A 26,107-nucleotide genomic window follows, 5' to 3' on the forward strand; every position below is an offset into this window, starting at 1 on the left:
TTCATAATAAAAATTTTGATTTCTCATAATTTCCAAGCATTCCCACTCATAGATAAAAAAAAAAACCCAAACTTCAATTTCTAAAGAATATTTAACACTGAAACTGGAAAACATTTTAAATATCCAAAACAATACTAATTAATATGGATAATGACGTGGCTTTCTGCTGCTTTGCATTATGGGTCTTGTAGTTTAGCCACTTGAACTAAACTTTTTCTTCATTTTCTGACTCTCTGATGCGCATCATGTTGTAACTTCCCAACAAGACAGCAGCTCCTCACACGTTAACGTCACAGCTTGGACTAATCAGGAAGCAGATGTGCAGCAGCGTCTGTTTGTGCAGAAGACTGAGGCTCTTCATTCGAGTTAAGAAGTGGATGAACTCTTCCTCAAAGTTTATCCAATATGCATTTGTGTATCTGTAATGAATATACCTTAAATTCAAGAGCCAAATATCTAATGTTTCTACAGACCTCTTCTTTTCCATCCATTCCTGGTAGACACATCTCCTCCTCTTCATCCTCAGACTCTTCCTCTCCCTCCTCTGTGTCCTCTTCTTCCAGCTCACTGCTGTCTGCTTCTTCCTCATCGCTCCCATCCTGAGAGGAAACAGAAAAAGTTGAAGCAAAGCTCAACAAAGTGACTCAGTGTGAACTTTCGCAGTTTATTCTGGTCCCCTCTTCTCACCTCTTCGTCACTCCCCTCCTCCTCCTCCTCTCCCTCCTCAGACTCTTCGCTGTCGTCAAAGAATCTGGATTTTGAGTCTCCAGTGACTTTTGAGGACGCAGAGGAGCAGGAAGGCCCGGCGTCTCCTTCTGCTTTCCCAGCTTTCTCCTCTCCGTTGGAGCTTCCTGACTCTCCACTCTCAACTGGAACAAAGTGAAGAAGAAGAAATAAATATCTACTTTATGAAGACCTCTGGACAGGTTTTGTACACTTTCACAATAAAATTCTAACACTTGGGTATTTTCTTTTTCCAGCACCACACTTTGGAGGTAAAAAATACAAACGAACTGTAGATGTGAATTAGCGTTTGCTATAATCTGTCATCAAATGGTGACATTAATGTTTGAATTGTATTGTCCCTTTTTAAGTAATGTTCATCATCAGCTAAAAGCTGATAACTTCAGTATTATATATATAACAAGTTTTAATTTTAACAATATTAAAGAAGTGAAGTTTCTCAAAATTAGTTAATTAATTCTCTGACTTTATTTTATATAATCAACAAGTTGTTTCTCCAGATATTTATTGGCGCTTTAACTTCTGTTGCGCTGCTCTTGGCAGTTGGCGGTTACCGTAGCAACCGGTAACTGTCGCTCCCCTCCCCCCCCTTTTTTCCTGTTGCCATCGGTAACTGTGACATGTATTAGAATAAGCTCTGTGTTTTCATCACAAATATTATATTTTAACATATATTTTAGACAAATTTAATAATATACAGTGTTTCAAGAACAACTTTGCCATGTTTTCTAACTGTCATTATTAATGTTGTCCATTTTAGCTGTGTTTAATTTTACAAACGTTGACTGCTGCTAGCGGCTCATTGGGAGATATTGCTCTGTATTTAGGGTTATTTATTGTATTTTATTTAATGTATAGGGATAGAAGCTGCTGGACTGACGTTAACCACAAACTTGATTTCCTCTTTTGCTAAAATAAATACACTAAACCTGAATGTTTCTATTGTGAAGTCAAAGTACAGTATCTGAGACGAACATAGAAAGATTGCACATAATAAAAGGTATTACTGTTATTAATAACATCCTATAGTTGTATTTTACAATCTACTTCTACTTTTACAATTTACTTCTACTTTTACCTAAATTTTAGGTAAACTAAAATTTACTTAAAATTTTAGTTTAGAAATATCATTTGGAAATGTCATTTCCAAATGATATTTCATTTCATTTGGAAATGAAATGTCTGTCTCACAAACACTAATTTCACAAAATTAATGTTAATTTCAATAACGTTGTTTAACATATAAAATAGGAGCCAAACTTTATTCAAACATACAGATCAATAACTCATTGAGTTGAGAATAAATATTCATTACATTTAAACAATCCAAACTAATCGTGCTAATGTAAATGACTTTCCTGTTTAAATTAAGTTCTTAAACACAATATGCAAAGTAAGTTACAAGAAAATGTCTAATAAAAACTTCTTGTGAAGTTTTATGACTTTTAGCGAATTGAAATAAATTTGGTAATTCTCTAAAACAAAAGCCTGATTTAATTTCAGACAGCGAGAAAAAAAGTGTAATTTTATCAGGTGTATGAAAATATATAAACATGTTTAATCAAGCAACAAGTTGCAATTTATTATTAAAACTGTGCAGTTTGAATATCAAGCACTTTCAAGGACTTCATACAGAAATTAAGCACTTTCCAAACAAACACCTCATTGAGATTCAAGGATTTTCAAGGATTTCAAGCACCTGTATGAAGCCCGAGTGTAATTTTACCTGAACTGCTCCCCTCACTGCCTCCTGTTCTCCGACAGGCTCTCAGTTTGGACCCACACGCCGCTCCTTCCTTCACTTTCCCATCTCCCTCCTCCTCGTTCACCTCTCCGTTCACTCCTTTCTTCTCAGGATCTTCTCCTTTATCCTTCGAGACCTCTGTGTTCTGGGCGGAGGCCTTCTTAGCTGCGCTGCTGAGGAAAACGGAGGAGAACGTTGAACTTCAGGGACTCCCTTCCCTCTGCTGCTGCAGTAAAACCTGTGAACGTTGTGTCTGCAGTACCTGGCGGCTGCCGCTGCGTGTTTGACGGCGTTGAGGTTTTGGCCGTAGCGAACCAGCAGCTCCTCTATGGTCATGGTGGCCTCCTCATGGAGCAACGCTGCCTCCTCGTTGTCCACTGACATGAGGAGAAACGGGATCACAAAGTCACGTTGATGTTGCGTTTATAGACAGATAGTTTCACGTTTTCAGCCATCAGAGGTTTTTTGAGCTTACAGTCGTCCTCCTCTGCCACCTTCTCAGACGGCGGCTCCTCGGCGGGGCGACCGGAGATCTGCACCAGCTCCTTGATGACCTCCTCTGTGGTTATTCTGCCGTCGATGGCTAGAAATGCGTCCTCCAGCGCCTGCAAGCATGAATAATGTTCGCTTTGTAAAACGTCCTTAAAGCTGCAGTATGTGTCTGCTTCAAAAAATGTTTTGTTGTATATGAGAGAATCTGCAGGATTTTTTATTTTAATTTTAATTTGACATCCTCTTCTACCAGTGCTATCTAGAAACAACCAATCCGAGCCAGGAGGCGGGTCTTATTACTGTCAATCAGCCCCCTCTCCTACGCTGCACCCATCATGGCTTGTTGTGAATGCTAAGGTTAGTTAGCATGGCTGTTTTTCTGTAACAGCGAGCCGTTTCTCTGACATACGCACATTTAGCAGGGCGTTCAAGATGTTGATGGACAGCACTAAGACCCTCCCCCCGGCTCTGAATGGCTGTTTATGCATATCTTCATTGGAAGAGATTGATCTTTTCACAATTTTAATAACATTGTTTAATGTATGAAATATTAGCCAACAGTTACACAGATCAATAAGTTATTGACTCAAATATTAATTAAAATAACATATTTCAAAATAATCATGTAAAGGTAAATTACTTTCATGTTCAAATTAATGCTTCAAAACAATATACGAAGAAAGTTAAAAAAAAACTTAAAAAATCTCTAAAAATGTTCTTGCTAAGCTACTTGGTATTTAGCAAATATAAATAATTTTGGTGATTCTGTAAATAAAAGAAGTTTAATCTGATTTCACTTCAGACAGTGAGAAAATCTTTATTAGATTTATGAAAATACCAAACGTTTTCTAGGAAAAATTATTTAATTAAGCGTCAGATTGCCCTATGTTACAAAACAGTAACAGTTTAAATATAAAACATTTAAAACAACTAATCTTTAAGCATTTTCAAGTATCTTAACAACCCGTACAACCCTGGATTAAAAGCAAGTTTTTAACGATCCAAACACATTCTGTGTGTGATGAAGTGACACGACTTCTCCTCTGAGATGAAACAACTTGTTAATTAGTTTCTAATTTATCGGCTCCTCACCTTCTGCAGCTTCCCGTCTTTGTACGTCCGCTGCTCCTTGATGATGTCAGGAAGATACTTTGAACAGTACAGAGCCACCTCTTCACCTAAAAAGCAGGAGATATAAACCCTCAGGGCAGCAGAGCGGCATGTAAAGCAAACAAAGCAGGTCACCATGGAAACGGCAGAAAAACAGCCGAGCTGTCATAAAGTAAACTGACTAAAACAAAGTTTGCTTATCAGACAATAAAAGTTTCCCTGATTGCATTTTAAAACACTTCTTCAGATTTCAAATAGTAAAAACATTTATCATGTATAAATTCACACCAAATGTTTTTACTGTGGTCTGGGAAGTGAAAATTAGCTGCAAATAAGGAAACGCATAACAAACGTCTATATTGTTTGGTCTAAAGATGAATCTTTGTCACCCGAGTAAAACCTGAAACATCTGCAGCACCTATGCTTTCAATAAACATTCAATGATATAAAAATTGTTTAATGTGCGCCACATTTGAGATGGAAATATACCTATAGAAGTTCTCCAAACGTTCACAAATTAAAATAAACACACAATTAACCAACATCAATAAAGCAGCAACTTCATAAAATTAAATAGAATATGCAGCCACTTTCAAAATGGAGGAAACTGAGATGTAATCTGCCAGGATCGTGCCATTAGAAGAACATATTGGATGAGACGGAGACGAAAAACGGAAATATAAATAATCTACACCTGGAAAAAGGTAAAATCAGACTCCAAACTCTTTTAGAGGAACTTTAATTTCACTTAAAAACTTTAATTTAATTACCTCCGTGGCCGTCATACACAGCAAACATGGCCGTCTCTTCGTCAAAGTCTGGGATGCAGTTGTGAGCGTCCTGAAAAAATTAAACGAATCAAAACATCAACAAAAAGCTGGTGGGAAAAAGTGTCCAAATTTATGTTCAGGAGTGACAAATACATTTCATAAATAATATCTATAAACAGAGAGATAATAGTTTAAGGCTCAATCTCCATTTCATAAGCCTTCAGAAATGCATAAAATTTAGGCTCAACTTTCTTCATTTTATTCACCGTTTATCTGTTTAAATCATGAAAAAACTTAACTACAAACAAAAAAGATACCCAATGGTTTAGCTAAATGTATACAAAATATAAATTGGGATTGTGGAGGTACTAAATTAACCTGGATACAAATAAAAGCTGTATGTGAAAATTCAGGCATTGGTGGAACAAGTCCGTGAAAATATCACGTTTCTGCAGTTTTTATTTTATTTTTTCTTGGATTTGTTTGCATTGTTTCTTCCTCGATTCACCTCAGGTCACTGCAAATGAAGGTGAATATCATTTTCCTTCAGGCTGAGTTAATCTGGTAAGTCACAACAATTTAAGGGAGAAGTTTCATGTTCGGATCTGACAAGTTTAGATCAGTGGCTTTCAAACCACTTCAGCTCACATTCAAGTTAATTCCTGAAAATGTTTATTATTCACCGACTGGATTAAAACTAAGAATGCGCACCAGTTTTGGTCTATAAAAACTGGTGTGCATTCTAGCTTAATAATAACAAGATTCATCTGGTCATCTCTGGTTGCTATGTTTTCTTTTACTTATTCATCTCAACAGTTAATTTTATTTTGATCTGAACAGCTGCCACAGATTTAAAGTGAGCTTCGCCTCTGCTAAATTTTCCTCCACACTAAAGAAAACCCTTTTCTCTCCTTCCCAATATTTGACTGGTAATGAAGGAACCCAGAGATTCTGACTAAAGGAATACAAACGTTGCATGATGATTACATTTTTTACAACTAATATGATGTCTTCAAATGGTAAAAATGTTTAAAAACATGCGTCTGAATTCATTTTGACTGGAGCTTCAACAATAATTTTCCTCTGCACACAGATGTGTAGGATAAATGCAGCAAGAGTGAAGCTCACCCAGATGCACAACTCTTAGGTTCATATCTTTGTTTTGCTAGCGTTTTGCTCCATGTGATTCATTAAATGCATGCTCTCTTCCATTGTAGCGTTTTCCTGACCTTTTATCTGCATACCATAAGAACAGCAAAGAGCAAAACATGTGCTCAATATGGGGGAAAGATTATAACATTCTTTGTGAAGGACAACCCAAACAAAGGAGCTCATTCAGCCCAACAATGTTATGCTGGACGGGGGTCCATGATCAAGAACAGATCAATTTCTTCTTCCATTGCACACCTAGAAATGGTGATGCGATGAAAGAACTGGCATTTCTACCTAAATTTATGCTCACTGTTACACATAGCAAGTGGTGGAACAAGTGCAAAATGCCCCGTGACTGAGAAAACAAGGTTTCCCTCAGAAAATAACTTGCTAAGCCTGGTGGTTGGGTGCTACGGCAGTCATTCATCCAGTGGCCCGTCATTTTATAACTCAAACATGTTTTGAGTTAAAAAATGTTTAAAGTTGACAGGAAATTTGAAAATATCACTTGATAATTAAGTGTTATTGAAAGATTGACACCTTATCACCAACTATAAAGTCTTAAATAATGCAAACATTTTAAAAAGACTTAAGTAATGCTAAGCTGGTGGGGGCAAAGTAAAGCCTGGTGGCCCGCCAGGCTTATAATACACTGGGGGGAAACCCTGTGAGATATTTTAAAGTCTTCGGACAGATTGGTGATATCTTAAGTGTCTGTGATTCATTAATATTTGACAATAAAATACTTTTAGGAATTATTAAAACTGTTAAATGCATTTCTTATGCTATTAATTGATTAATTTTGAGAATTATGTTTGCAAATGCAAAATTCAAGATTCAAACAGCTTGTTTGAAGTAATTAAATTATATACAGATGTTTTAGTTTAATCTGCCAACAAGATTCTTTTAAATGTAAGATGGCATATAAAGATAACCCAATAATTAATGTTTTGTGTCTGATAGATGGATCCCAGTAATAGGAATGACTGATGTCCATGAATGCCGGTTAACAGACGTTATAAGGGGGTGGGATGTCACACGAAGTCAGATTGTTTAGTGAAATGTCTGCTAAAATGCTGTTTTCCTGGATTTATTTTAAAACACTACTATAACCAAACAGGCGTTTAACATGTTTTTGATGCGCTGGATTTTTGTCACTGAAGACAGATTTCTCATTGTTCAGTGAACAAGCTACCATGATGGTTGAGCGGTGAATGACTTTCTGCCTCACCTCCATGGAGACCCGCCAGCCCTGCATGGCAGAGAAGCCGTAGCTCATGCTGGTGTTGCCGCCGTCGGAGGAGGTCTTGGTCGTGTTCGGCTGCGACAGATATGCCCCCATGGTCTTCGTCTACAGTGGCTTCCCACCGGGAGAGAGGATGACAGCACAAGTTAGTTCCTTTTATAAAGACACGGGATTATCAGTGGGTGAAGTTTGGTCTCATTTGAGCAGCTCCGCAGGTTACCTCCGCTAACCAGCTAGCTGCAGTTAGCAACAGCATAACAAAAAGTAAAAAGGCACCAGCTCGGTGCTAACAACAGCCAAACCGGCTCAACTTCCAGCGGGAACCGGCAGCAGCCTTCGAGAGGCGGCACGCTGAGCCGCAGCAAACCTACCTTTTCTGACCGAGCAGGTTTAGCTTATAAAAGGTGAAGGTGGTAGATTCACATAGAAATTATTACACGTGTAGCGATAAAAGCCGCTGTCTTCTCCTCCCTCTCCTTCTGCTACTGCTACTTTTACTTCCTCTTCTGTCCACCTCGAGCTGGTTGGTAAACCACTTGAAAGGCGCATTACCGCCACCTACCGGACTGACTGTGAAACACGCCATGTACTGACGTACCTCTATGGAAAATATTCATAAATTATGGTATCAAAACCAATCTAGATAGAAAAAGGAGTAAATTTAAGCCCAAAATAACTCAGAAATGTTCCAGAAAAAAATAAGGAAATTTCTGAGCCCCAAAAGTCGAAAATGTGCTGGAAAAAAACTCTGAAATTTTGAGATTTATCTCAGAAATTCTTCAAGGACAAAAAAGGAAATTCTTGAATGCAAAGTCAAAGTGCTAGAAAACACTGGCATTTTTAGATTAATCTAAAAAACATTCTAGAAAAACCATGGGCATTTCTGAGTTTCAAATTTTTGACTTTTCAAACTCTGAAATTTCCTTGTTTTTCTAGAAAATTTCTGAATTTAATAAAAAAAATGGCTATGTCTTCTTTGGGAGGGGGGGTGGGGGATACTCTTCCTCTTTTAATGGCCCTAATACGCCATCGTAATAAATAGATCAGTCGTTCCAAATAGATCACTTTTTCCAAAAAGTCAAACCATAGACTGGCAGAGTTGTGTAGTAACTAGTTACATTTACTCAGTTACAGTGTACTTTTAGAAGTATTTTTACTATTGAATTCCTTTTTATATGTTTTTACTTGAATAGTTTTATTATGAAGTATTACTCTTATTTGAGTAAAATTTCTGTTGAGTCAACTCCAGGTAGAAGTAGACTCAGGAAAATCAAGTAGAATCAGGAGAAACGCTGTTATGTATCTGAAAACAGCAGATAATGCTTAATTATTGGATAAATTTAATGAAGATTATCCAGTTAAGAAAGTATTAGAAAAGTGTTGTGAAAGAGGAAAGGAATAAATAGTTTTGGGTGGGTTGGGGAGGACAGAGCAAAAACATTTAATGTACATAAAGAATTTAGTCCACCAGTATTGTGGCCTTTGAGACCCACATGGACATGGAAATACATTAATGTAGATAGATCATTATCAAATATTAAGAAAAGTAATATTTCAGATATTGGCCAAGAATTTTATAATCAAATACCAAATAAATATAATGATTATTTACAAATTTATACTAATGGTTCAAAAGATCAAAAAACTGAAGCAACTAGTGATTCCTGAATTAAAGATTAATATTTCAAAAATAATATCTAATTATTTGAGCCTATATGAAGTAGAATTATGTCCCGTATTACGGTATTACCATTATGTAACTGGTGTGATGCTGTAGAAACGATGGAACACGTTTTTATTAGCTGTAGGAAATAAGTGAATCAAAGAAGATTACTGAATATGGAAAAAAGTTTTAATATTGTTTTAATATGAAATTTGAGAGTGTAGTTGCTCAGTTAAATAGTAATGAAGGAAAATATATTTGTTTTTTTTAAACAATACCGGGCCCATTAGGAGGATTTGAGGTATAGCTATTATGATCCAACAGATGGCAGTAGTGCAACAATACTGGATACAAGCTACCGTTAAAATCTAAAGAAGAAGAACAAAAAGAAACGTTGATGCTAGTTCAATATGGCGCGGGAAACAGAGTCATTTATGAAAACTGCAGGGGAAGCAGACGAGGAAGAAAGTGACCGCTTCTGTTCTTCGACTCTGAAACTCTACGAAACGCAGTTTTTCAGCTTCACCCCTCAGACCTGCATGATTCGGATCTACAGCTCCTTCCATGAAAGCCTGTGCGACATCTTAGCCTTGGTGGAGAAGGTGTGTGTCAGGGAGCTGGGGAAGAGCGGGACGGATGTGCCCGAGGAGCTGCTCCGGTCCCGGGCCAGAGAGTGCACCCGCCAGCTGCAGCAGTTCCTGGAGAAGCGCTTCAAGCAGCTGTCGGAGCGGATGGAGGCGCTGCTGATGAGCCGATGTTTCACCATACCACCGAATGTCCTGCTGCCCGAGGACCAGCCCCATGAGAAATACCCCCAAGATGTACAAGTGAGGGGAGGGAAGGGTTTATAAATACCGTCTCTGCTTCACAATATAGGCCTGTCGCAATAAATCGATTAATCGCATGATTAAAACCAGCTCTGCAATTTCCTTTTGCATGATTTATCTTTTTTCTCTTTCTCTGCCAAAAATTAGATGACACAAGTTTTCAGTATTGTGCTTTGATCTGAACTAGACCTTTTGTTTAAAGGACAATTTTGTTTACAGAGAGTTCATAATTCATTATATTTGTTGTTTTCTTTCTTTATTTTTAATATGTAAAATGTCTTCCAGTTCCAATATTAAATGTTAACTAGATTTAAAGATTATTGATCTCGGAGAATGTGTTCTTGTATTGTTAAGCTATTATTGTAATATTACGTGCAAAATATCTTAAAGCAACAATAATATAATTTATCACAACAAGAATATCATCCACAATAACTGACACAAGGATTAATTTGGACTAATCTAGGTAAATACTTTTCACATTTTGTTAGTTTATTATGCTTTTATGCTATTAATAGCTTTAGGCTTGATTTTGATAGGGTTGTTTTAAGCAGTGGTGCCCAAAGTCGGTCCTGGCCGGCATCCTGCATGTTTTAGTTCTCTCCCTGGTTTAACACACCTGGATCAGATGATGGCTCATTAGAAGGCCTAAGAAGAACACTGACGAGCTGAAAAGGTTGTTGCTACCACCAGGGAGAGAACTAAAACATGCAGGACCTGCCCTCCAGGACCGATTCCTTTAAGATGTATGAAAAATAATAAATAAAAACCATTTAATTGCAGCTCTGCAGCTAAGAGCTGGTTCAAAAGCTCTGTCAGAGCTGCCTTCTGCAGCTGGGGCAGTTTTTGTTTTGTTTGGTTTCTAAAATGATCCTTTGGTACGATGGACTATTAGAGCCAGACTACAATAGTCTTTGTTTAATTGCAAGAATACAGTCTTAATTTTAACAGAAAAAAAATGTATTGAAATTACAAGAAAATTTTGTTTTCATGAGAACAAACATTAGTTAACATGATCTGACAATCAGCTCAATTCATGTGGTTATTTCTTTGAAATAGCTGTTTGTAAGATCATTTCAATTCCTGCTACTGATAATAATTTGATACTTTTAACACATTTTTAATTAATCTTTTAATACTTAATAGATTAACTATTAATCTTTAACACATTAGTAATTCTTAGCCTGGTCATAATATTCCACTGTAGAGTTTTAAAATAAATAGAAGTTTTAAAACACGCTTGACAAACAAGATGGCGACCCTGTGCGTGCTGACATCACTCTGAATTATGGAAACTCAAGAAGTGCATTAGTAACAAAAAAAATCCAGGTTTTCCAAAAATTAAATCTTCAAAAACCAAAACTTTGATTAATCAATAAAATCGACTTATCGCCCAGCTCTAGTCTTATCTAGCGCCTTGTTCAGCAACAGATAATTACAACATCTGTAGTTGTTTTGCGTCTCAATCGTTCCTATGTAATAAATCTAACTCCTCCGTTGGTGCTGCTCCATCCAGGAAGTGCTGAAGCTCGAGTCGTCCCTGACAGACCTCCACAGAGCCTACGAAGCGGAGGTTTGTGCCAGACAAGCTCTGCTGGCCGAGCTGGAGGAGCAGAGGGAGGTGCAGCAGCAGCTGGACGACATCCTGGCCTGGGTCAGAGAGACGCAGGCAGCCTGGGCGAAGGAAGGGAACGGAAACTTCCAGGAAAGCTTCCGCCTCGTCATGCAGTCCGTTAAGAAGCTGCAGAGGGCCGTCAATGAGGTTCTGGTCCACAGCAAAAACATTGAGCTGTGCTGAGAGCTGAGGTGCATTGTAAATAATAAATCACTGTGGTGATGTTTTTAATGTTTATAGAGCTATAAAATGACAGAAGCAGCAGCTCACTGATTTGAGTCGATTTTTCAAAAGGAAGCAACGCCATTGTTCTCCAATAGGGGGCGCTGTGTCCATGTGTTACTCAGCTTGGAGAAATGCATCTGTATCAAATAAATGAGTTTTCCCAGTTGACCCAGAATGTTGCAGAATTTGTCAATATGTTGTAATTACTTGGATTTTGCAGTTAAGTGAATTAAATGACTCAGATACTGGATTTTGATGATTTGAATATTTTTCTTCTCACATTTTACAAACTGGTCCACAGCCCTCTTCTTTAACAATTTATTCTTTAATTCCATTTTTTTTACATACACCGGCACATCAGTATGGCGTAACTATTGCTCCTTTGTACCTGACGTCACACACTCCACAACTCCGCCCATTCCTTTCATAAAAGCAAGAAATCTGAATTTGTGTACATTTTAAGATATACAAATGTAGTTCAATCGCCGTAACCTTGTTTTCCCTTATTGACTGAAGCTAAAATTAAGTTGCCTTTGATGTGTTTTTCTGCCTTGCTGTTAACCTTTATTGTGCTTTAGCTTTCAGATAGAACTGTTTTTACCATAGCCACCTTTACCAAAATAAAAGTACAGAACATTAACGGCAGTCACACTAAACAAAAGTAACTGACTAAGTTGGTCTTTACACAGCCAACACCAGTTCTATACAGCAGCTTTAACGTGTTTATGGGCAAATCGTCCACTTGCGTAGTTTGACGTCACGTCGTCACAAGACTTATTACGTGAGGTCATAAGACCACCTGTTAATAATAAAATATTTAAGTAACATCCAAATGTAGACCCTTTATGTTCATTTTGTCATAACTCTGAGGAAATCCTCACTCAACTTTTCTGGGATTGCTCGTATATTCAAATATTTTGGAAAGATAAAAAGAAAATTGGAAATAGACATACCATTTAGTTTAACTTTAAAACTATATTATATGGCCTTTTCTGTTTAAACACTCCAAAAAAATTAAGTATTTAATATTAATTTTAGCTATTTTTTTTTTACCCACAGCTGCAAATTTCTTAAGTTTAAACCCAAATTGAGTGCCTTTTGTGCCTGTTTCTTCATATTTGTATTCTCTGAAGTACTGTACCAAAGATTACTTCAATTTGTAAAGAATTTCTCATGTAATCTGCCCTAATTTGCTGTATTTAACCTTTTCCTGTATGTATTTTTTCCCCTTTTGCCTTCCTTAAGCCTTGACGTTCTTTTAGTTACTGTTTATGTAACTTGTTGTACATATTATTGTAAATAAAAAATAGAGATTCTAAGACTATTGTGCGGGCGGGTTTGATGCCTATGACGTATGAACGGACGTCACACTTCAGGCTCTGTATTTGCTCGTTCTTTTTCTCTAACCGTCACTTTGCACTCGTTTGTCGCAAACCCGGATTATTTCTTGATGTTCTCTAGTTGAGCAGAAAACTTGAAGCTTCTCAAACTATATACGTCTATGATTTCTAAATCTGAAGAGACCCAGGCTGTCACCGTCAACACCCTGAGGGGTGTAATCCACCCCCTTTTCGTCAACCTGACCTGGATGGAATGGATGCATCTTTCGACTGGAGACCCGCTCGCAGCACCAACGGCGTTCTGGCCAAGATTTTGGGAGAAACTATTTACGTCTAACGTTCTGCCTAATCTCCCAAAGGATGAATGAAGCCGTGGAGGCGATCGTCGGTAATAAGGTGCCTGAAGCGTTTGCAAAAGTCGTAAAGGTCTACGGAGACCTCCATGTTCAACGTACTGAGAAATGCATCGTCAATAGATAGAGTCAGTTCCACCTCAGACTCCGACGACCCTATGAGGAGTCACGCCTTCAATGATGTAATTGGAGAAACCAAAATCATAATAAAGGACCTTTTCATTAGATTGCACGAAGGTGAGGAACCCACGAAAGTTAAAAAAAAAAAAAGCTTCCATCCTCTCGACCTTTCAGAGCTGAAAGTTCAACGTTCAAACATCTTCCTGGGAAGATCAAGGGATTTTTCACCAGATTCCTTTGCAGACATTCATCGAAAGTTGCTCCAATGAAAACACTAGACCACCAGGAAACTTCTTCCAGAAAGAGGATTAACATTAATAAACTTTATAAGCATGATTAGAAAGATATCAAATATCGCATTATGGAGAAGGTACGCAGCTAACCAATAGTAACTCTGGAGACAGGGCCGCACCGTCATGTAGCCCAGCATGTACGGAAAAAACTGGTTAGCATATCGTCCTTTGTACGTTTTTAAGTCTGCTCCGGTGTAAGGTGAATCGCCGTTCACGACATAATTTGGTGTAAATTCAGGCAAAGTCGGTAATTTGACGAGGTATAGGTCGGTTTCTAAGCTAGCTGTTTGTAAATACCGGCGTCTATGAGCCCCAACCAGGTGCGTTACGTTCACAGACAAATTACGGCAGCTTGACCATGAATAAACTGGCTAAAACAACTTTGGAAAATAACTTTACTTGCTTTGTTTAATACTCCCGTCCGTCACTTCCGATGTCCATTAAGGCGCCTCGAATTAATAAGTGACGTAGTTGCAAATGGCCAAAAGTTTTGCTTTCTTTCCTCTTTTGATTTCTGGTTCTGTTACCTTTTGTATTAATATGCCGGACTCTCAGTGTGACCTTAATGTGTGCATAACAGAAGAATATAGTTAACTTTATATTACCATTTATTAGAATTTTTTGTTACACCCATTAAGGATCATCATTATTGTTTATCTATGAAGCGTTTTAAAACACAAAGTGTTGTTCAGGTATATCAAAACTGAAGGAAATAACAGTAATAACAGATGTTAGGTTAGAGGTTTTGTGCCATAATAATATAAAGCCTTTATACAATACACTGCCTTGCAAAAGAGTCCATTATTCACCACAACCTTTAATGCGTTTTGTTAGATTTTTAAAAAATCATATTTACTGTTGATATTTTCATTTAAACCAACTTTTAAAGTTTCCAGGTGATGGGTGATGCAGATTAGCTATAAACTCTGTTATGCAGGTATTAGATGGTCTGGATCTGCCCTAAATGAACGCTAAAATTAAAAAGTAGATAAACGTGGTGTAGTGTAAAACTCTGAGGTGGAAGGAAAGGGATACAAGATATTGATAGTGAAATTTATTACACTTGTTAAAGATTTGAGGTAAATTTTAAGGGTAAAGTTATAAAACAATACCGCAAAGCTTTGAACATCTCAGAGGAATGTTTAATCCACCAAAATGGTAAGAGAAACCCATGATAACTCTGGAGGAGATGCAGTGTGGAAAAGTTCAACACGAATGAATAATCATATATATGTTTTCATCAATAGGGGGCAGCATCTGCGTACTCTATCCATTGTAAACACAGAGGAAAAATTCAGGCTATAAAAACACTGATTTGAAATTTTTTGAACAAATTATGTCAACTGACATGTCAATGGGAATGGTTATTTGTTTTATTATATTTTTTAGTTTTAAATAAGTAAACTTGAAATAAGGTAGTATGTCTGTATATGCTGTATTGAACGTTGCTTGTTTAATGAAAGTTTCTACACTTAAAACTGAAGTATTTTTCATGTCTCTTATTTAAATTTGATGCTGCAATGTCACATCATTGCGGAAAAATAAAGTCAAGCAAACACTATTGTTAACTTATTGATAAACTTTTAATCTTTCGTTGAGCAAATACTGAAGGATAGTTAGACTATGTCTATAGACGGAGCATGTTTTCTGTCTAAACCAAGTAAAGCAGAACTAACTCAGTGGAGAAACAACAACAGTTGCAAACAGGCAGCCTTTGTTTTAGTGTTCTTCAGATGTGTTTGTGTGTTTGCCAGTTGTGGCCGACATGAAAAATGATGGGTCCAAATGGAGAGGTGTGAGAACCACTTTCTGTTTTTAGAGCTCTCTGCATCCTAACGATCGCTCCTTCAAAAGCGACTGTCTGGAAATAACATCTAGCACAAGCAGCAGGCGTTTAAAATAAACTGGATTATTGTTGTGCTTAATTTTACTCTTTTAAAATCTAATGGCTGTAAAATCCCCAGAGCTGCGTTCAGAGTCGGTACTGCTCATATTAAACACACTGCTTTCTCTTCAGGCATATTTTCAGACGTGAAACCTCTGAGTAAAAATGCATTCATCCAGTTGATAGTTTATGAAATGTCATTCTTTGATTTAAAAANGAAAAAAACTCTGAAATTTTGAGATTTATCTCAGAAATTCTTCAAGGACAAAAAAGGAAATTCTTGAATGCAAAGTCAAAGTGCTAGAAAACACTGGCATTTTTAGATTAATCTAAAAAACATTCTAGAAAAACCATGGGCATTTCTGAGTTTCAAATTTTTGACTTTTCAAACTCTGAAATTTCCTTGTTTTTCTAGAAAATTTCTGAATTTAATAAAAAAAATGGCTATGTCTTCTTTGGGAGGGGGGGGTGGGGGATACTCTTCCTCTTTTAATGGCCCTAATACGCCATCGTAATAAATAGGTCAATCGTTCCAAATAGATCACTTTTTCCAAAAAGTCAAACCATAGACTTGCAGAGTTGTGTAGTAACTAGTTACATTTACTCAGTTACAGTGTACTTTTAGAAGTATTTTTACTATTGAATTCGTTTTTATATGTTTTTACTTGAATAGTTTTATTATGAAGTATTACTCTTATTTGAGTAAAATTTCTGTTGAGTCAACTCCAGGTAGAAGTAGACTCAGGAAAATCAAGTAGAATCAGGAGAAACGCTGTTATGTATCTGAAAACAGCAGATAATGCTTAATTATTGGATAAATTTAATGAAGATTATCCAGTTAAGAAAGTATTAGAAAAGTGTTGTGAAAGAGGAAAGGAACAAATAGTTTTGGGTGGGTTGGGGAGGACAGAGCAAAAAACATTTAATGTACATAAAGAATTTAGTCCACCAGTATTGTGGCCTTTGAGACCCACATGGACATGGAAATACATTAATGTAGATAGATCATTATCAAATATTAAGAAAAGTAATATTTCAGATATTGGCCAAGAATTTTATAATCAAATACCAAATAAATATAATGATTATTTACAAATTTATACTAATGGTTCAAAAGATCAAAAAACTGAAGCAACTAGTGATTCCTGAATTAAAGATTAATATTTCAAAAATAATATCTAATTATTTGAGCCTATATGAAGTAGAATTATGTCCCGTATTACGGTATTACCATTATGTAACTGGTGTGATGCTGTAGAAACGATGGAACACGTTTTTATTAGCTGTAGGAAATAAGTGAATCAAAGAAGATTACTGAATATGGAAAAAAGTTTTAATATTGTTTTAATATGAAATTTGAGAGTGTAGTTGCTCAGTTAAATAGTAATGAAGGAAAATATATTTGTTTTTTTTAAACAATACCGGGCCCATTAGGAGAATTTGAGGTATAGCTATTATGATCCAACAGATGGCAGTAGTGCAACAATACTGGATACCAGCTATCGTTAAAATCTAAAGAAGAAGAACAAAAAGAAACGTTGATGCTAGTTCAATATGGCGCGGGAAACAGAGTCATTTATGAAAACTGTCGGGGCAGACGAGGAAGAAAGTGACCGCTTCTGTTCTTCGACTCTGAAACTCTACGAAACGCAGTTTTTCAGCTTCACCCCTCAGACCTGCATGATTCGGATCTACAGCTCCTTCCATGAAAGCCTGTGCGACATCTTAGCCTTGGTGGAGAAGGTGTGTGTCAGGGAGCTGGGGAAGAGCGGGACGGATGTGCCCGAGGAGCTGCTCCGGTCCCGGGCCAGAGAGTGCACCCGCCAGCTGCAGCAGTTCCTGGAGAAGCGCTTCAAGCAGCTGTCGGAGCGGATGGAGGCGCTGCTGATGAGCCGATGTTTCACCATACCACCGAATGTCCTGCTGCCCGAGGACCAGCCCCATGAGAAATACCCCCAAGATGTACAAGTGAGGGGAGGGAAGGGTTTATAAATACCGTCTCTGCTTCACAATATAGGCCTGTCGCAATAAGTCGATTAATCGCATGATTAAAACCAGCTCTGCAATTTCCTTTTGCATGATTTATCTTTTTTCTCTTTCTCTGCCAAAAATTAGATGACACAAGTTTTCAGTCTGGTGCTTTGATCTGAACTAGACCTTTTGTTTGAAGGACAATTTTGTTTACAGAGAGTTCATAATTCATTATATTTGTTGTTTTCTTTCTTTATTTTTAATATGTAAAATGTCTTCCAGTTCCAGTATTAAATGTTAACTAGATTTAAAGATTATTGATCTCGGAGAATGTGTTCTTGTATTGTTAAGCTATTATTGTTATATTACGTGCAAAATATCTTAAAGCAACAATAATATAATTTATCACAACAAGAATATCATCCACAATAACTGACACAAGGATTAATTTGGACTAATCTAGGTAAATACTTTTCACATTTTGTTAGTTTATTATGCTTTTATGCTATTAATAGCTTTAGGCTTGATTTTGATAGGGTTGTTTTAAGCAGTGGTGCCCAAAGTCGGTCCTGGCCGGCATCCTGCATGTTTTAGTTCTCTCCCTGGTTTAACACACCTGGATCAGATGATGGCTCATTAGAAGGCCTAAGAAGAACACTGACGAGCTGAAAAGGTTGTTGCTACCACCAGGGAGAGAACTAAAACATGCAGGACCTGCCCTCCAGGACCGATTCCTTTAAGATGTATGAAAAATAATAAATAAAAACCATTTAATTGCAGCTCTGCAGCTCAGAGCTGGTTCAAAAGCTCTGTCAGAGCTGCCTTCTGCAGCTGGGACAGTTTTTGTTTTGTTTGGTTTCTAAAATGATCCTTTGGTTCGATGGACTATTAGAGCCAGACTACAATAGTCTTTGTTTAATTGCAAGAATACAGTCTTAATTTTAACAGAAAAAAAATGTATTGAAATTACAAGAAAATTTTGTTTTCATGAGAACAAACATTAGTTAACATGATCTGACAATCAGCTCAATTCATGTGGTTATTTCTTTGAAATAGCTGTTTGTAAGATCATTTCAATTCCTGCTACTGATAATAATTTGATACTTTTAACACATTTTTAATTAATCTTTTAATACTTAATAGATTAACTATTAATCTTTAACACATTAGTAATTCTTAGCCTGGTCATAATATTCCACTGTAGAGTTTTAAAATAAATAGAAGTTTTAAAACACGCTTGACAAACAAGATGGCGACCCTGTGCGTGCTGACATCACTCTGAATTATGGAAACTCAAGAAGTGCATTAGTAACAAAAAAAATCCAGGTTTTCCAAAAATTAAATCTTCAAAAACCAAAACTTTGATTAATCAATAAAATCGACTTATCGCCCAGCTCTAGTCTTATCTAGCGCCTTGTTCAGCAACAGATAATTACAACATCTGTAGTTGTTTTGCGTCTCAATCGTTCCTATGTAATAAATCTAACTCCTCCGTTGGTGCTGCTCCATCCAGGAAGTGCTGAAGCTCGAGTCGTCCCTGACAGACCTCCACAGAGCCTACGAAGCGGAGGTTTGTGCCAGACAAGCTCTGCTGGCCGAGCTGGAGGAGCAGAGGGAGGTGCAGCAGCAGCTGGACGACATCCTGGCCTGGGTCAGAGAGACGCAGGCAGCCTGGGCGAAGGAAGGGAACGGAAACTTCCAGGAAAGCTTCCGCCTCGTCATGCAGTCCGTTAAGAAGCTGCAGAGGGCCGTCAATGAGGTTCTGGTCCACAGCAAAAACATTGAGCTGTGCTGAGAGCTGAGGTGCATTGTAAATAATAAATCACTGTGGTGATGTTTTTAATGTTTATAGAGCTATAAAATGACAGAAGCAGCAGCTCACTGATTTGAGTCGATTTTTCAAAAGGAAGCAACGCCATTGTTCTCCAATAGGGGGCGCTGTGTCCATGTGTTACTCAGCTTGGAGAAATGCATCTGTATCAAATAAATGAGTTTTCCCAGTTGACCCAGAATGTTGCAGAATTTGTCAATATGTTGTAATTACTTGGATTTTGCAGTTAAGTGAATTAAATGACTCAGATACTGGATTTTGATTATTTGAATATTTTTCTTCTCACATTTTACAAACTGGTCCACAGCCCTCTTCTTTAACAATTTATTCTTTAATTCCATTTTTTTTTACATACACCGGCACATCAGTATGGCATAACCATTGCTCCTTTGTACCTGACGTCACACACTCCACAACTCCGCCCATTCCTTTCATAAAAGCAAGAAATCTGAATTTGTGTACATTTTAAGATATACAAATGTAGTTCAATCGCCGTAACCTTGTTTTCCCTTATTGACTGAAGCTAAAATTAAGTTGCCTTTGATGTGTTTTTCTGCCTTGCTGTTAACCTTTATTGTGCTTTAGCTTTCAGATAGAACTGTTTTTACCATAGCCACCTTTACCAAAATAAAAGTACAGAACATTAACGGCAGTCACACTAAACAAAAGTAACTGACTAAGTTGGTCTTTACACAGCCAACACCAGTTCTATACAGCAGCTTTAACGTGTTTATGGGCAAATCGTCCACTTGCGTAGTTTGACGTCACGTCGTCACAAGACTTATTACGTGAGGTCATAAGACCACCTGTTAATAATAAAATATTTAAGTATCACCCAAATTTAGACCCTTTATGTTCATTTTGTCATAACTCTGAGGAAATCCTCACTCATCTTTTCTGGGATTGCTCGTATATTAAAATATTTTGGAAAGATAAAAAGAAAGTTGTAAATAGACGTACCATTTAGTTTAACTTTAAAACTATATTATATGGCCTTTTCTGTTTAAACACTCCAAAAAAATTAAGTATTTAATATTAATTTTAGCTATTTTTTTTTTACCCACAGCTGCAAATTTCTTAAGTTTAAACCCAAATTGAGTGCCTTTTGTGCCTGTTTCTTCATATTTGTATTCTCTGAAGTACTGTACCAAAGATTACTTCAATTTGTAAAGAATTTCTCATGTAATCTGCCCTAATTTGCTGTATTTAACCTTTTCCTGTATGTATTTTTTCCCCTTTTGCCTTCCTTAAGCCTTGACGTTCTTTTAGTTACTGTTTATGTAACTTGTTGTACATATTATTGTAAATAAAAAATAGAGATTCTAAGACTATTGTGCGGGCGGGTTTGATGCCTATGACGTATGAACGGACGTCACACTTCAGGCTCTGTATTTGCTCGTTCTTTTTCTCTAACCGTCACTTTGCACTCGTTTGTCGCAAACCCGGATTATTTCTTGATGTTCTCTAGTTGAGCAGAAAACTTGAAGCTTCTCAAACTATATACGTCTATGATTTCTAAATCTGAAGAGACCCAGGCTGTCACCGTCAACACCCTGAGGGGTGTAATCCACCCCCTTTTCGTCAACCTGACCTGGATGGAATGGATGCATCTTTCGACTGGAGACCCGCTCGCAGCACCAACGGCGTTCTGGCCAAGATTTTGGGAGAAACTATTTACGTCTAACGTTCTGCCTAATCTCCCAAAGGATGAATGAAGCCGTGGAGGCGATCGTCGGTAATAAGGTGCCTGAAGCGTTTGCAAAAGTCGTAAAGGTCTACGGAGACCTCCATGTTCAACGTACTGAGAAATGCATCGTCAATAGATAGAGTCAGTTCCACCTCAGACTCCGACGACCCTATGAGGAGTCACGCCTTCAATGATGTAATTGGAGAAACCAAAATCATAATAAAGGACCTTTTCATTAGATTGCACGAAGGTGAGGAACCCACGAAAGTTAAAAAAAAAAAAAGCTTCCATCCTCTCGACCTTTCAGAGCTGAAAGTTCAACGTTCAAACATCTTCCTGGGAAGATCAAGGGATTTTTCACCAGATTCCCTTGCAGACATTCATCGAAAGTTGCTCCAATGAAAACACTAGACCACCAGGAAACTTCTTCCATAAAGAGAATTAACATTAATAAACTTTATAAGCATGATTATAAAGATATCAAATATCGCATTATGGAGAAGGTACGCAGCTAACCAATAGTAACTCTGGAGACAGGGCCGCACCGTCATGTAGCCTAGCATGTACGGAAAAAACTGGTTAGCATATCGTCCTTTGTACGTTTTTAAGTCTGCTCCGGTGTAAGGTGAATCGCCGTTCACGACATAATTTGGTGTAAATTCAGGCAAAGTCGGTAATTTGACGAGGTATAGGTCGGTTTCTAAGCTAGCTGTTTGTAAATACAGGTCTTGTAAGAGGTCTTGGTGCGTTACGTTCACAGACAAATTACGGCAGCTTGACCATGAATAAACTGGCTAAAACAACTTTGGAAAATAACTTTACTTGCTTTGTTTAATACTCCCGTCCGTCACTTCCGATGTCCATTAAGGCGCCTCGAATTAATAAGTGACGTAGTTGCAAATGGCCAAAAGTTTTGCTTTCTTTCCTCTTTTGATTTCTGGTTCTGTTACCTTTTGTATTAATATGCCGGACTCTCAATGTGACCTTAATGTGTGCATAACAGAAGAATATAGTTAACTTTATATTACCATTTATTAGAATTTTTTGTTACACCCATTAAGGATCATCATTATTGTTTATCTATGAAGCGTTTTAAAACACAAAGTGTTGTTCAGGTATATCAAAACTGAAGGAAATAACAGTAATAACAGATGTTAGGTTAGAGGTTTTGTGCCATAATAATATAAAGCCTTTATACAATACACTGCCTTGCAAAAGAGTCCATTATTCACCACAACCTTTAATGCGTTTTGTTAGATTTTTTTAAAATCATATTTACTGTTGATATTTTCATTTAAACCAACTTTTAAAGTTTCCAGGTGATGGGTGATGCAGATTAGCTATAAACTCTGTTATGCAGGTATTAGATGGTCTGGATCTGCCCTAAATGAACGCTAAAATTAAAAAGTAGATAAACGTGGTGTAGTGTAAAACTCTGAGGTGGAAGGAAAGGGATACAAGATATTGATAGTGAAATTTATTACACTTGTTAAAGATTTGAGGTAAATTTTAAGGGTAAAGTTATAAAACAATACCGCAAAGCTTTGAACATCTCAGAGGAATGTTTAATCCACCAAAATGGTAAGAGAAACCCATGATAACTCTGGAGGAGATGCAGTGTGGAAAAGTTCAACACGAATGAATAATCATATATATGTTTTCATCAATAGGGGGCAGCATCTGCGTACTCTATCCATTGTAAACACAGAGGAAAAATTCAGGCTATAAAAACACTGATTTGAAATTTTTTGAACAAATTATGTCAACTGACATGTCAATGGGAATGGTTATTTGTTTTATTATATTTTTTAGTTTTAAATAAGTAAACTTGAAATAAGGTAGTATGTCTGTATATGCTGTATTGAACGTTGCTCATTTAATGAAAGTTTCTACACTTAAAACTGAAGTATTTTTCATGTCTCTTATTTAAATTTGATGCTGCAATGTCACATCATTGCGGAAAAATAAAGTCAAGCAAACACTATTGTTAACTTATTGATAAACTTTTAATCTTTCGTTGAGCAAATACTGAAGGATAGTTAGACTATGTCTATAGACGGAGCATGTTTTCTGTCTAAACCAAGTAAAGCAGAACTAACTCAGTGGAGAAACAACAACAGTTGCAAACAGGCAGCCTTTGTTTTAGCGTTCTTCAGATGTGTTTGTGTGTTTGCCAGTTGTGGCCGACATGAAAAATGATGGGTCCAAATGGAGAGGTGTGAGAACCACTTTCTGTTTTTAGAGCTCTCTGCATCCTAACGATCGCTCCTTCAAAAGCGACTGTCTGGAAATAACATTTAGCACAAGCAGCAGGCGTTTAAAATAAACTGGATTATTGTTGTGCTTAATTTTACTCTTTTAAAATCTAATGGCTGTAAAATCCCCAGAGCTGCGTTCAGAGTCGGTACTGCTCATATTAAACACACTGCTTTCTCTTCAGGCATATTTTCAGACGTGAAACCTCTGAGTAAAAATGCATTCATCCAGTTGATAGTTTATGAAATGTCATTCTTTGATTTAAAAAGAAATGGGTGAAATATTCATGCATACTGTAGGTTCTTTCAGTAGCAGTGAAATCCAGTCATAACTTCTGGCTTAGATTCAGTCATGCAGCAGCAGAGCTGTCAAAATGTTTTACAAGTAAAAGTAGAAATAAGCTCCTCTCTTTTTCTATTGATTCTTATCTAATTGTTCCAGAGATTTGCTTCTTTCTCTGTGGTTTTATTTCTGTCCTGCATCTTTTTTATGACTCTTTGATTCATTTTCTTACATGATGCTCCAACCTCTTGATCAAAATTCTTGTCTTGCTGCCCGGACATGAAGACTTTTTATCCAGACAAGCTGCTGTTTGGTAAAAAAAAAAGACCTCACAGTCTAGACCAGTTGTCATCATTTAATCTTTGTGTCTGCTATTTCAACGGTATTAAATTTATTTTATACCCCATAAATGTTTCCCCATTCTGTCATGTCACAACCACAAATGTTTTATGTTACAGTGACGTTCAAGAAAATGTTAGCAGATTTTCACTACAGTCAGCTTCACATCTTTTGGGGGTTTTCTGTACCAGCTTTGTACATCTAGAGACTGTAGACTTTGACTGGACCACTCTCAAGCATTAATATAATTTGATCTGAACCATTATTTTCTACTCCTGGTTGTGTGTTTTGGGTCATTGTGCTGCTGGAAGATAAGCTCAAGTCTTTTCTAGCCTCTAGAAAGCTTTTCTCAACTGTTACTCTGCTTAGAAAAGCTTCCTCACAGCATGATGCAGCCACCACCATGTTTCAGATGAGGATCGCTGTGTTCAACCATAACGTTTTTATGTAGGCTAAAAAGTTCACTTTCGGTCCAGCAAACATTTAGAAGAGCACATCTTTCCAAATGTTTGCTGTGTTTACTTCAATCTGATCTTGTGCCATTTTATTGAGACATTTATTCAAATTTTTATGTGTGAAAATGTGAAAAACATGCAATATTTTCCATTTTCTATTAAATCCACCTATCACTTACAGTTTAATTAAAACCCACAAAAGTTTTTGTTGTAAAAAGACTCTAATGTTATAAAGAGTTTTAGTATCAGACATGGCACAGAACTCAAATCTTATTCTCAAGTAACCAGCCAAGAAATTACTCAAGTTATAGTAAAAAGTATTTTGTAATTGATTGTTGATTGATTATTTTATTGTACCTTATTCTATGCTACATTTAACAATGTCAGACAGAAGAAAACTAAAATGATGCACAAATTCTGATATTTTACAGACTGAAATGAAAAAAATAGGACAAATAAGTTGTTACAAAATAGCCAATTCAGCAGATTTCAACAAACAAGAGGTCACACTTCAACATAAGCTGTGTCCGAATTCAGGGTCTGTATCCTCCGGAGGATGGATTTGTAGGCCGATTGCGTCATAGCGTCGCGACAAGGCCTGTCCGAATTCAAAGCCTCCTTCACATGGGTCCTCCTTTTCCCCAGATTTGAAGGATGGGTCCGGTGTATCCTTCACGGCCCACCATATCCCATAACTCATTGCGGGTCCCAACTGGGCGTTCAGGCAGAGCGACAATGGCGGTGAAGAGCGACCAATTATTTTGTTATATTGGACTTTAAATGAAACAATGTGAATTTGTACGTTTTTAGGCGAGAATGTAAGTGTGTAAGTCTCAAATATCTGCTTGGTTCACCAAAACGTAACCTTATTGCAACCTATCTATTCATTTGCAGACAATGAGAAATGGTCAAAATAACTAAATGATGCAGGGCTTTCAGACCTCAAATAAAGCAAAGAAAACAAGTTTATATTCATTTAGAAACAACAATATTAATGTTTTAACTCAGGAAGAGTTCAGAATCAGTGTTTGGTGGAACAACCAGGAGGCTTTCAGTGGGGCTCAGTGCAGTGGACTCTTCAGTTTTTCCTGTATTTAAACTGGAAGTATTGGAGGAGGAGGAAAAGGAGGAGGAGGAGAATCCTCACATTGTTAGTCTTGGCCATTTGTGCAGAGACGCTGATAATTATATGCAGCATCAGCAAGCCTCACTGAGTGAACATGAGTTTATCTGTACATTTCTTCAGTGAGTGTGTGCAGAAAGTGTTAGCCGTGTCTTCATCCTAACCGTGAGCCCGTACCTGTAGGCCGCAGACTGACTGAGCGTGTGAATCAACATCAGTGTGTGAGTGAAGACAACATATGGACAGTGCCCTCCTTCCTGTTGGGAGGGGACGAGCGTGGCTCTCTGTGAACCACAGCCTCACCTTTGACCTCTCAGGATCACACAAAGAAAACGGCATGCACACACGGAGACCCAGATACCTACACATACGTCCTCAGATATATGTCCACTCCCAGCCGGCCAGCTGTCCCCATCGCCAGCGCGTCCTGCGCAGAGAGGAGGGAGAGCGGCTGTTTGCTCAGGCCGAGAGGGAGAGCGGCTCAGGAATCCACTGTGACTTTCTTTAACCCATGTGTCACCCAGCAGGAAAACCAACACACCGCAGCAGAACCTCTTTTCCTTCTTTAAACACATGTTGCTCGA

The 26,107-nt window shown here is 37.4% G+C and overlaps 3 protein-coding genes across 7 annotated transcripts in view; 2 read left to right on the forward strand and 1 right to left on the reverse strand.

Annotated features, from left to right (window-relative positions):
* The window catches only part of ppm1g (protein phosphatase, Mg2+/Mn2+ dependent, 1G), a 14,215-nt gene extending 6,442 nt beyond the window's left edge, over positions 1–7,773 (reverse strand). Inside the window, exons 1-9 of one of the 3 annotated variants that reach the window (XM_007549778.2) lie at positions 7,630–7,773; positions 7,244–7,372; positions 4,861–4,930; positions 4,073–4,158; positions 2,964–3,093; positions 2,751–2,865; positions 2,471–2,658; positions 688–869; positions 474–599 (exon numbers count right to left, since the gene is read on the reverse strand). In XM_007549778.2, the coding sequence (XP_007549840.1) occupies positions 474–599; positions 688–869; positions 2,471–2,658; positions 2,751–2,865; positions 2,964–3,093; positions 4,073–4,158; positions 4,861–4,930; positions 7,244–7,354 (1,008 nt within the window). In that variant the 5' untranslated portion in view covers positions 7,355–7,372; positions 7,630–7,773. Of the gene's footprint in view, positions 1–473; positions 600–687; positions 870–2,470; positions 2,662–2,750; positions 2,866–2,963; positions 3,094–4,072; positions 4,159–4,860; positions 4,931–7,243; positions 7,373–7,629 lie in introns of those variants that run through there. The other 2 variants (XM_007549777.2, XM_016670400.1) reach the window with 2 other exon arrangements.
* Positions 7,774–9,172: 1,399 nt separating this feature from the next.
* Positions 9,173–11,838, forward strand: LOC103136503 (protein MIS12 homolog). Of its 2 annotated transcripts, none has more exons than XM_016670349.1 (2): positions 9,173–9,751; positions 11,268–11,838. In XM_016670349.1, the coding sequence occupies exons 1-2, from the start codon at positions 9,332–9,334 to the stop codon at positions 11,544–11,546; spliced, it is 699 nt and encodes a 232-aa protein (XP_016525835.1). In that variant the 5' UTR covers positions 9,173–9,331; the 3' UTR covers positions 11,547–11,838. The 2 variants fall into 2 exon arrangements, with proteins under 2 accessions (XP_016525835.1, XP_007549843.1); XM_007549781.2 differs by having other exon boundaries at positions 9,173–9,748; positions 11,265–11,838.
* Positions 11,839–17,095: 5,257 nt separating this feature from the next.
* Positions 17,096–19,637, forward strand: LOC103136502 (protein MIS12 homolog). Of its 2 annotated transcripts, none has more exons than XM_016670348.1 (2): positions 17,096–17,550; positions 19,067–19,637. In XM_016670348.1, the coding sequence occupies exons 1-2, from the start codon at positions 17,134–17,136 to the stop codon at positions 19,343–19,345; spliced, it is 696 nt and encodes a 231-aa protein (XP_016525834.1). In that variant the 5' UTR covers positions 17,096–17,133; the 3' UTR covers positions 19,346–19,637. The 2 variants fall into 2 exon arrangements, with proteins under 2 accessions (XP_016525834.1, XP_007549841.1); XM_007549779.2 differs by having other exon boundaries at positions 17,096–17,547; positions 19,064–19,637.
* The last annotated feature ends 6,470 nt before the right edge of the window (positions 19,638–26,107 follow it).

The sequence above is a fragment of the Poecilia formosa genome, unplaced genomic scaffold (assembly GCF_000485575.1).
Source record: "Poecilia formosa unplaced genomic scaffold, Poecilia_formosa-5.1.2 Scaffold33, whole genome shotgun sequence".
NCBI classification, from domain to species: Eukaryota; Metazoa; Chordata; class Actinopteri; order Cyprinodontiformes; family Poeciliidae; genus Poecilia; species Poecilia formosa.